This window comes from Anabrus simplex, chromosome 14, assembly GCF_040414725.1.
Source record: "Anabrus simplex isolate iqAnaSimp1 chromosome 14, ASM4041472v1, whole genome shotgun sequence".
Classification (NCBI taxonomy): Eukaryota; Metazoa; Arthropoda; class Insecta; order Orthoptera; family Tettigoniidae; genus Anabrus; species Anabrus simplex.
Genome location: NC_090278.1, coordinates 4,051,849 through 4,064,254, shown reverse-complemented (window position 1 = coordinate 4,064,254; position 12,406 = coordinate 4,051,849). Strand labels below are relative to the sequence as shown.

The 12,406-nt window shown below is 40.3% G+C and overlaps 1 protein-coding gene across 1 annotated transcript in view; it reads left to right on the top strand.

Annotated features, from left to right (window-relative positions):
* LOC136885297 (circadian clock-controlled protein daywake) overlaps positions 1 to 12,406 on the top strand; it is a 41,064-nt gene that overhangs the window by 15,587 nt on the left and 13,071 nt on the right. The window contains exons 2-4 of the mRNA XM_067157807.2: positions 2,416 to 2,511; positions 3,018 to 3,165; positions 11,409 to 11,548. Coding sequence (XP_067013908.2) covers positions 2,416 to 2,511; positions 3,018 to 3,165; positions 11,409 to 11,548 — 384 coding nt within the window. The remainder of the gene's footprint in view (positions 1 to 2,415; positions 2,512 to 3,017; positions 3,166 to 11,408; positions 11,549 to 12,406) is intronic.

The window sequence follows — 12,406 nt, the reverse complement described above, 5'->3', positions numbered from 1 at the left end:
ATATAAGAAAATAAAACTGACTGTTTATATAGAGCTCAGTATAAATCAAACCGGAATATGTTGAAAAGGTCGGTTTTCTGGCCATTATAATGTTACTTTTTAAAAATAGTGTGTGGTACCGCAATCAACTTTGCGTTGAGTATTGGAGGAGAGCGTCACCTCTCCACTTCTCTGCAAAGTGCGTTCGCTCTCTCACTTCACTGTGACGTAAGCTTGCTTCGTAAGCTGCCTGCATTTACGTCAGGCCAGCCCGGCCACACTGGGCTAGCCTCAGCGGGCGACCAACTGAGCACCTCTGGGATAGATGAAAGTGAGGAGCCTGGCGCAATTAAGTGGAAGTAATGCCAGGACTCAGTTAAAGGCTCCGTGGTCGTAACCCATGCTCCCAACTTGAGAGCTCCTGGGGCCGCTTATAGTCGCCTCTCACGACAGGCAGGGGATATTCGCTTTCAAAAATGATTTGTTGTTGACAATGTAAGCTTTTCAAACAAATTTAAAGGAGCGAAAAGCCATTAAGAAATAAATTAAACATATATTTCACAGAATGAAAATGTATCTACTCCTGAATTCCGACAGGGATTTCAGGACCCTTTTAATTTATTCTAGATGAATACGTTCTTCAACATTCTCTTCATTAGGAAAAAATGAAAACAACTCGAGATCCCATGTACAGTAGTTCTGCAAGAAACTAATGTTGTAGAAGACGCTGTCTTTGTTCTTTCTTATTACTATTCCTGTAAACGTACTTTTGTGTTCCCTTTTCTTGGCTTGATTAACACACCTCTCTTAGCAACATACTCACAACGAAACTAAGAAAGAAGTGAATGCCTCAGTCAAACATGGATGATTTGCGTGGTGCCCTGTCAAAACTATTCATAATTAAATATTGAATTTAAAATAAGTAAACTCACCATAGTATGAACTAAAATATTGTACGCAACAACAACTAATTACGTTACTATAAACAATTCACTCGTAACGTAAACGATTTCTTTCCGTAGCAGTTGCATGTAAGCTTTGGGAAGACATTCTTTCTAATTATATTAGACATGTTTGTGAAATTAATAACTGGTTCGATAGAAGGCAGTTCCGCTTTAGGAAAGGTTATTCCACCGAAGCTCAACTTGTAGGATTCCAGCAAGATATAGCAGATATCTTGGATTCAGGAGGTCAAATGGACTGTATCGCGATTGACCTGTCGAAAGCATTTGATAGGGTGGATCATGGGAGATTACTGGCAAACGTGAGTGCAATTGGACTAGACAAAAGAGTGACTGAATGGGTGGCTATATTTCAAGAAAATAGATCTCAGAGAATTAGAGTAGGCGAAGCTTTATCTGTCCCTGTAATAACTGAGAGGAAAATTACTCAAGGCAGTATTATTGGACCTTTATGTTTTCTTATATACATCAATGATATGAGTAAAGAAGTGGAATCAGAGATAAGACTTTTTGTGGATGATGTTATTCTGTATAGAGTAATGAATAAGTTACAAGATTGTGACCAACTGCAACATGACCTCGATAATGTTGTGAGATGGACAGTTGGCAATGGTATAATGATAAACGGGGTTAAAAATCAGGTTGTGAGTTTCACAAATAGGAAAAGCCCTCTCAGTTTTAATTACTGCGTTGATGGGGTGAAAGTTGCTTTTGGGGATCATTGTAAGTATCTAGGTGTTAATATAAGGAAACATCTTCATTGGGGTAATTACATAAATATGATTGTAAATTAAGGGTACACATGGTTATGAGGGTGTTTAGGGGTTGTAGTAAGGATGTAAAGGAGAGGGCATATAAGTCTCTGGTAAGACCCAAACTAGAGTATGGTTCCAGTGTATGGGACCCTCACGAGGATTACTTTATTCAAGAATTGGAAAAAATCCAAAGAAAAGCAGCTCTATTTGTTCTGGGTGATTTCCGACAAAAGAGTAGCGTTACAAAAATGTTTCATAGTTTGGGTTGGGAAGAATTGGGAGAAAGAAGACGAGCTGCTCGACTAAGTGTTATGTTCCGAGTTATCGGCGGAGAGATGGCGTGGAATGACATTAGTAGACGAATAAGTTTGAGTGTCGTCTTTAAAAGTAGGAAAGATCAAAATATGAAGATAAAGTTGGAATTCAAGAGGACAAATTGGGGCAAATATTCATTTATAGGAACGGGAGTTAGGGATTGGAATAACTTACCAAAGGAGATGTTCAGTAAATTTACAATTTCTTTGAAATCATTTAAGAAAAGGCTAGGAAAACAGCAGATAGGGAATCTGCCACCTGGGCGACTTTTCTAAATGCAGATCAGTATTGAATGATTGATTGATAAAGAACTGTTATCTTATAGAATGCTTTTTAATTCTTCCACAACTTTAAATATTTATTTTCTTTTACATTCTATGAATTAATGTTTTTCGTTGTTTCAGTACAAGAAATATCTTCATGTCACAGGAATCGTCCTGACTTCGAAACTTGTCTCAGGGGTAAACTAGAGGCTCTGTTGCCTGAAATAGGTAAAACAGGTAAGTTCAACCTTATTCTTTACCGAGTTCATAGAGAGACATACTTTACTTCATGCCATGTGACTATGAAAGAATACTTTAAGCGTTTGGTGGACATTTCCTTAAACAGATGATAAAATGTAACGTGTGGCTGGACCAATTTTGGTTAGAACCTGTTTATCATTACACAAAATGTAGACCAGAAATAAACCTAAACTAATGGATCAAACGCCAAATTTGATTTTTTTTTAGACAATTGCTCCGTCTGGTATTTAAAGGCATAAACTTTATTAGTTTTTTTGTTCGGAATTTTGTTATCAACCTGGTTTCGCCGCAAATGAATGCTGACCAAACGCTAGCCTCTCAATCATTAAATTAAAGTTTTACATCAAGTGATTGACCGCTATTTCTGAGTCTCATGTTGTATGCTGTAATTATCTCACATGAGCAATTTATGGTATAATTCTGACGACCAGTCTTATGGTAGTTACGAAGCAATCTCATACTCTGCCCTGATCACATCACAGGTGTTCCCGAGGTTGGTATCGAGTCTACAGACCCGTTTGAGATCCCTGAACTGCTGGTCCAGTACCGCAATGGCAACTGGAGCGCGGATCTCAAGATCACCAACTCCAAGACGTGGGTTAGTGATGAGACGAAGATCACAGACCTCAGGTACGTGTTCCCTGCTTGATATCTCTCAAAGACAGTGAGCAGAAGTTTTATTGGTTTCTGCAGAGAGTTCTGTGTGTTTGGACACATTTATATTTCGTATGAAATCGTTCCTTTCCCTCTCGGTACTGATCCTCCACCCCAGTTGTATCCCTTGACCCAAAAGTGTCACTATCCAGGACACTGGCCTTGAGGCGGTAGAGGTGGGATCCCTCGCTGACTCCGAGGGAAAAACCAACCCTGGAGGGTAAACGGATTAAGAAAAATAAATATTATTATTATTATTATTATTATTATTATTATTATTATTATTATTATTATTATTATTATTATTATTATTATTATTATTTACAATTTATGTCGCATCGACACAAGTAGGTTTTATGGCGACGATGGGATAGGAAAGGGCTAGGAGTGGGAAGGAAGTGGCCGTGGCCTAAATTGAGGTACAGTTTCCAGCATTTGCCTGCTATCAAAATGGGAAATCGTGGAAAATCGCCTTTAGGGCTGCAGACAATGGGGTTCGAACCCACTATCTCTCAGGCACAAACTCACAGCTGCGTGACCCTAACCGCAGGCCAACTCGGTCGATCAAGGGAGATATATATATATATAATGCTATTTGCTTTACGTCCCTCTAACTACTTTTACGGTTTTCGGAGACGCCAAGGTGCCGGAATTTAGTCCCGCAGAAGTTCTTTTACGTGTCAATAAATCTACCGGCGCGAGGCTGACGTATTTGAGCACCTTCAAATACCACCGGACTGAGCCAGGATCGAACCTGCCAAGTTGGGGTCAGAAGGCCAGCGCCTTAACCGTCTGAGCCACTCAGCCCGACGAGAGAGAGAGAGAGAAGTTCGACGTGGTGCAGTCTCAATATCCGAGATGTGTAGGTAGCTGCATAGGTGAAAGGTAGTTGAAAAACAAAGCATTTTTAAGTTAACTAGCTGGATGCCCGTATTTTGCTATGGTGAGGACGAATGTTTAATTTTATTAATTTTATTTGAAATATTTGTTTGGACTACTTCGACGACCAGTGGCTGGACAATCCATAAATGCCACCTGAGCTGCATCTGTCTTGGGAAACGATACCAAACTGACAATGTCGTTGAAAGATGGAATTCTAAGTTCAATAATAAGACTTCATCCCTGCTTCAAGGAGTTGGTATCTTGTTTTAAAAATGAAGCTGAAACATCTGATTTTCAAATAGCCAGGATGGATATAAATCTCGAAGGTTCCTAGAGAAGAAAGAAATGTTGCATTTTGGACGAAAGTATCCAAACGTCTAGAGCTTAATGATTATAAGGAAAATGGAGACAAGGACTTGTTTCAGAACAATCTCTTACATCATCAGACTGGACTGAAACCCGTGGCAACCTTCTGACGAAAAAATTGAAAAGAATCAAGATTGCATATCGATACCTTAATGCACAATAGTGCCAAGTCCAAATTTCATAAATCGTGGGAAATGCAAAAACAAAGTTTCAAACTCGTGTTTGATACCACGTGATGTACTATTCTTTGGTGGTGCTGACTTTTTAGGTATAATGGTCTTTCAGACGTGTTTCCCTAATCAATTTCTGTTAAAAATTTGCATACATTCTTTCCAAATTTGATTATTTGTGCTGATGTCAGGACATGGAACAACTGAGCACTAGTCAACGCAGTTTTATTGGACATAGGATATTATTGCCTTATCTTGTAAAATTATAAAATAAGTCATAAATTCAAGAGAAGGTACATTTATTCATCTAAATTTAAGAAATATGTACGTTATGGAACGTAGGATTATTACTGAATTGAATTTTATACTAATATAAAATCAAAATCAAATTTCTCCTACTTTAAAAACGACTGTGTTATCGAACCATTTTCATGTGAAGTAAAGATTATTGCATGAGGTGTTATTTTCATGCTTTGCTTGCAAGATAAATTGAATTTTGCACCGATTTTTGATCCAAAGGGTATTTACTGACATCTAGTCCTCTTCATCCATCCTTACGGTTGCCCATACAGCTTTGTCACAAACTCCCTTTGCCGAACATTCGTTATATTCAGCTGGGATCACTCCAGTTTTCAACATAGTCAATAAATCTTCCTTCTTTCGAAGTGATATAGGTAGCAGCTGTCTGTATTTTGGTCGAGGAGAGATTCCATCCCATTTAATGCTCTTAGGATGAACCTGCATCTCACGGAATTCGTCCTTCACAGAATACTTAAACTTCACCAAGCTGCTACCTTGTGTAAAGCGAAACCATTTTATGCGTAACTAATTGATTTTTTCGTTGTTGTCATTTTTTCTTCTGTTGTGCAATACGCATTTTGTCAATGAATCTAAATCTTTCTGGCCATTTCCATGACAATTTCGTACTCATGAGGAGTATAAATGCTTTCTCATCCTTTCAATTGTGGCATAAATGGAATCGGCCTCTAGGTAACTATAGCCACTTTCCATAAATTTTAGGTCCAGCGTTTTCAGGTTGGAATGTAACTATATATTCATGGCACATAGTAGACCAGATACTATGTTTAGGTTCCTGTTCTGTCCACCACACGTGTCTGCATACAGGATTAGATGCTCAACTTCTAGAATCAGATGTGCTACGTAATTAAGTAGACAACTACCGATTTAGCACTGCCTTTTCTTTTTCGTTGATTTCATCCCATAAAAAGCAAGTTCCATTTTTAATGAGTCATACACTGTGAAATTATAAATAGAGAGCTTATTTTATATTTTTTTCGTTGGTCTCATCCCATAAAAAAGCAAGTTCCATTTTTCAATGAGTCTTACACTGTGAAATTATAAATAGAGAGCTTATTTTATAATAAATTTGGCAATCACCTGCGAAAGAGATTTGATATATGGCCTAAAAATAAAAACTTCCATATACTAATTTTGGGTCATCAACTGCACTTTTAGAGTCTTCATCTTTCATTTCCCGAATTTCAAGTTTACAAGTGATGTTTTCTATATAATCCTGATTGGCTGTAGTGGTTTTAGTGCATTCTGCCTCTTTACTCTTAGAGCACTGGTCCTTTTTTAGGAATAAAATTTGCTAACTGTGGTTCAAATTTGTTGAAAATATATCTAAACACACATATGATACCTTTGGGGGGTCCGTACAACCGGTGCAATGTAGGTATATTGAGATCAGGGGCCAAGGAAAGGCGACCGCAGTACTCTTCTTTCTGCAGTAGTGTGCAGAAACTTTGGGTAACGACGAACTGAAGGCACCCACATGATAAGCAACTGATTCTGGAGTGCAATTGGATGCTGATCGTCCTATTCTACCATCATGACCCTTGTGCGTTCCAAATGAAGTCTTATGCTCTATTTAACATACCTATAGAAATCCATAAGGTGATTTAAGCAACAAGAAAAACAAAACTACACAATCAAGAGGAAGTGCACATCGATTCCAAGTCCGGACATGGCACAATTGCGCACTTGAAATCTCAGAGAATTGAAGAGGCTGGGACTCAGCATTTATGTGCGCTTAGGAACAAAGCACGTGGATATGGCATTTTTTAATTTTGCGAATTAATATGAATTTCGCCACCGATTTGGACAAGGAATAGAAATGCACTCCTTGCAGTTTCCCACAACGTTTCCTTCAGTACCAAGATGTAAAAATCGCAAACATTTGGACTGACCTGTAATATACGAGGGCGGGTGCTTCCATTCCATGTTCCGACGTTTGCTTTCTGGATCGAAATGGTGAACCCATGTTTCAACTCCAGTGATGATCCGTTTCACCTTCGTTAGCATGACGGTCCAGTAGGTGCTGACAGATTGTCATGCCTGTTTTGCATGATTTCAAATGCAGAACCATGGCTAATATACATATGGTTTGCCACGTCAATCAAAAGTCACTCGCCTGTTATTGAGGATCATACTTATTCAGTTACGGCTACAGATGGACGCTCGGATCTTTCCTCATCCTTCACGCTCGTGCGTGCCATCTGGCGGCCGGTGAGCACACAACGCCACAGAGCCAACCTAAAGACAATTAGAGCAAAATTGCAGATACTATTGACTAACGTACGTATGTTTGTGTGAGGCTATACCGTAGACACCTTAAGATTGAGGTACCAATTTTGGAAGTGGACACGCAGTGCCGGCTGGTGGTAACAATGAACCTTTTAGCACCTTTCTGTATTACTTTGTCTTTATTATAACAGTACTGTATACTTGCAGAGCGTTGTTGTAGAACAGTACCAGCATTGGAAATTCGAATATTGTCAGACTCGTCATCCAGGTGGTAAACTGGCTTGTTAAGCCGTCCTCTGGAATTCGGATATTTTGAGATGACACTGTTCGACGTGATTATAGTCTGTTTGTCCTTACTTGTATTAGAAAAGGTAATGCATGATAATGATTTTTGGAAGAAATCAATCAATTAAAGCAGCTGAGTAACAGATTGAGGAACTTTATCATCAGGCTGGAAAAATAGGTCTTAGTGTCTCAATTGAAAAAACAAATACATGGTGTATGCATAGGCCTAAGTATTTTCCCTTTTCACTGAGAGATGGCGCGAGCGAAAAGCACGTAGCGTATGAATTTGACACGTACGTCAGTTTGTTCGTCTGATATTAACCTTCCAGCACACACAAGTTGAGTCCGCCAAACACTAGCGTCGGTGTTTTATCGTTCAGTGAACATGTCGACGTTTGTTCGTAAAAAAAAAAAAAAAAAAAAAAAAAGAACATTTGCGGCATGCATTGCTATTCTTATTTAATCAAAAGTAAAAGGCTGTGGAAAGTCATCGTTTGCTGGTAGAAACATATGGTGAACACGCTCCACCGATTAGAACATGTGAGAAATGGATTCTTTAATTTAAACGTGATGATTTCAGAGGGGTAGGATCAGGAGGGTATTGTGTATTGTGAACTCTTGAAGCCCAGCGAAACCGTTAATGCACAACGCTTTCGCCAACAAATGTTTAATTTAAAGCCCGCATTGATGGAAAGACGACCGGAATGGGCCAGAAGACATGGCAAAGTGATTCTGTTACACGACAATGCGTCGTCTCATACAGCAAAACCAGTGAAGGACATCTTGAAATCCCTCGGATGGGACAACCTTTCGCACCTGCCTGGCGCCATCTGACTATCACCTCTTCGCATCAATGGGGCACGCAGTGCATCACTTCAGAAATTTCGAGGAAGTTGGAAAATGGCTCGACGATTGGTTTGCCGCAAAAGACAAGCAGTTTTTATGACGTGGTATCCATAACTTACCTTAGAGATGGGTAAGTGTGTAGGAGCCGATGGCCAATATTTTGAATAAACAAAAAATGAATTTCCCTTGAAAATTACGTGTTTTCCTTATCACAAAAATAGGAAAAAATTTATGCATAGAGCTGGTGTGCATGTCCCATTTTAAGGAGAGCCCACTTAAGATTTAAGAACGCAAGGCGGTGTTCAAAAGGTCGAAAGTTTCACATACTTAGGAGAGTGGCTAGATATGAGGAATAATGAGAAACAAGATGTGAAGGCGAGATTTATTGAGATAAAATCAGTTTACATGAAGACTCTTGAGACATACAGTAAGAGAGCACAATCATTGGGCGCTAAGGTCTGACACTAACAGACAGTTGTAGGACTAGAAATTGTATAAGAAACATTGAGAAATAAAACCTCAAAACGAGGACTGGAGAAACTAGAACGAGGGATAGGGAGAAAAATCCTAGGACCCATTAAAAAGGAAGGAATATGGAAGCTGAGAAAAAATGAGGAAGTGCATAGCAAGGGGGGGGGGGGGGGGGGAGTAACGGACGTCATCAGGAACAGGACGCTGAATTCCTTCGTTCATGTGCTCCGTACGTCTGACGAAACAGATCCTAACACAAGCTTCGAATCTCAAAGGTAAACCTACTGTCGACCAAAATATTATGTGCACTCGAGTTTGGAGATTGTTTATGAAATAACATTTTTTTTTTTTGCTAGTTGCTTTACGTCGCACCGACACAGACAGGTCTTATGGCGACGATGGGATAGGGAAGGGATAGGAGAGGGAGGGAAGCGGCCGTGACCTTAATTAAGGTACAGAATTTGCCTGGTGTGAAAATGGGAAACCACGGAAAACCATCTTCAGGGCTGCCGACAGTGGGGTTCGAACCTACTATCTCCCGAATACTGGATACCGGCCGCAGCTATCGAGCTCGGTATGAAATAAGCAATAGGACCACTGAAAATCCAATAAGACTACCACTTTTCTCGTTTCATTTCACGTTAGGTCATGTAGGTTTCAATTTTTTCTTTATATTGTAATAATTTTTATCGCAAGTGGAATGCAAAAAGTGCCCGGTTTTAAGCGTGTTTCAACCATGCGTCAACTTTAAGACATAGTTTCTCCAAAACTCGTCATCTGATCGAATCCAAATTTTAACACAATATATATTGGGATGTTCTGAATATAGTCTATACATTTCAGAATTTTGCGTTTCCAACTAAAAATGTTGTTATGAATTTTCTAAGGTAACATTTTCTCGGCTCGGGCTGATTGAAAAATTGCGTTCTTGGTCGCGTTGTAATCTTTATGTATCCAATAGCTATGCTGTGTGACTGTAAAATACGTAAATGATTTCACTTTTTAAAAAAATATCGGTTTGTATTTGTAGTGGCTAGGACGACATGGATGTGTAGCTGGCTTGTGCTGGGAAGACCTTGCGACGTTGCTGCTATAGTGTCAGACACCGCGCCACGCTCCAAGTTGAGTCTACTGATTGCAGTTGCATGTACAATGGCATTTGCTTCGCCGTATGCTTAAAACGTTCCTCTGGTATTTAATAATTAGCTGGAATCAACATTGAAGCAAATGGCTTTATGAGGTATTGAAAAACATTTCCCGTCAACTTTTCTCATAATGAATAGTAAGCTACAGTTGGGCCCAGGAGAGCTGAAGTCTGACATTTGAGCGGCGAAAGCAGAAACTACGAAGTACGCTGCGTTGTCATAGTTACCTCAATCTGCGGTTTATCACCCTTTCATACAGGCTGAAAATTTGATCAGCTATGTTGACCAAATGCAATTCAATAAACTTTGACCCGTTCCTAAGCTCGTGCTAATAATTCCGGCATTTAAGACAGAACACGCCATTGCCGATAAACATGAGATTTCATATTCACTAAACTGACAATAACCTCAACAAATGCATATGTTAAATAGAGAATATGACGGTACAACTAGCCACTTATTAACTTACAAAAAATAAACTAACAACGAAAATAATATACAGGAAACCAACACTTAAATTATTACATAAACCAGCAACAACTAACACAGCTAACATAGTACCGGTACTACTCCGAATAATATCACAAACGCGACTGAGAACAAGCCGACCCACGTGGCGATAGCTTCCTTAAATGTGGCATCGCTGTTATCGTTGCCATAGCAACAGACCATTTTCGAGCAGCGTTAGTCAACTTTTTCTCGCCGGTGGCGCTAAACGTCAGACTTCAACTCTCGTGGGTTCAACTATAGCGTCCTCGTCCCGAGGTGGTGCAACTCTTTTCAGGCACACCCTCAATGGAGGTGAGCTGCATGAACCATTCTATTACAGCCTTCCTGTCATTCTTAAATCTGTGGCATTATCGGTAATCGAGCCCAGGTCTCCTAAGGACGGAAGCAAATAACGCTAACCGTTACGCTACGGAGTAGGACACCTTTTCTTGTTCTTTACGGCGCACCGACACAGATAGGTCTTATGGCGATGAGGGGATAGGAAAGAGCTAGGAGCGAGCGTGGCCTTCATTAAGGTACCCCGCCATTTTTCTGGTGTGAAAATAGGAAACCATGGAAAACCATCTTCAGGGCTGTCGACAGTGGTGTTCGAGCCCACTATTTTCCGAATGCAGGCTCACAGCTGCGCGACCCCAATCCCACGGCATGTGCGTTGATCGCATCAAGAAGTGGCTGACAGGAGAAATGCTCACGTTTAAGAGGTTGAAAGCAACGTGGGCAAGGATACGTAAACATGTTTTTAAAAAAAATAACCAACAAAACGGCCCTGAGTGGCGAATCGCTGTCTAAATTCATAGAATCTAGTATAGTTAGGCGTACTTTGTGTCAGAGTAACCTCCAGTGCGATTAACTAAGAGCCGAATACAAGTATATCTTAAGAGTCGACACTTTATATCAATGCCTCCTTCCTACTTTAATTTTTTAATGTTTTTTCAGTCAATCGTTTGTTTGTGTAGAACTTATTGCGGGTTATTGAGTATTTTTTACTTGTTCACAGAGCCGACATCAACGATCCCAAACGTTTCAAGATGGGAGTCAACTTCTTCATGCCTACGCTGTACACGGAAGGAAATTACAAAGTTGATGCTAGATTGTTGATTCCTATTCGAACCAAAGGCTACTACAACATCACCATGAGTAAGTTATCTTCTTCTTCTTAGTATATTATGTGCTCCAATCCTTGTCCCGTTTCTCTACGGGGTTGGGTATGAAGCGATGTGAATCTTCGTAGTGAAGTTTTATGACCGGATGCCCTTTCCGACATCAACCTCATCAGAGAAGTTAACGAGATGAAATGAATGATGTGATACATGATAATAGGAGGGAAAAAGGGTAAATACCCAGTGCCGGCACATAGCCTACTCCTGCCGAATAGTACCAAGAGTTCAGCTTAAGGCTTAACGTCCCCATCCGACGGACGAATCACCATCAAAAGCGGCATATGCCTTCACTCCATATGAACACTTCTGGCACGCTCTAGTGACTGTAAATGAAATGCCGTATAGCTTTTTGTGCCGGGAGTGTCCGAGGCTAGCCAGGTCTTTTGATTTGACTCCCGTAGGAGACCTGCGCGTCGTGCAATGATGCAATGATGATGACGACACATTCACCAAGCCCTCGTGCCAGCAAAATTAACCAATGATGGTTAAAATTCCCGACCCTGACGGATATCGAATCCGGGACCTCTTTGACCAAAGACCAGCACGATAACCATTTAGCCATGGAGCCGGACGTAAGAAATTGTATACCACCACCTCCCCTACCCTGCCGGCCAACATTCTGATGTTGAAAATGTTTCGACCAACGGGACTCGAACCGGCTAACCACTGTGTCAGGGCAAAGACACTTGACGCCGTGATGATTATGGCCAGCAGGCGGACTTCTTCTTCTTTTTCTTATTATTAATATTATTATTCCCGCCTGGTGTCCTTAATCGTTAAGGCATCATTATGGTCAGACACCGTGAAATGCCACTCTCCACACGAAAGTTTTCAA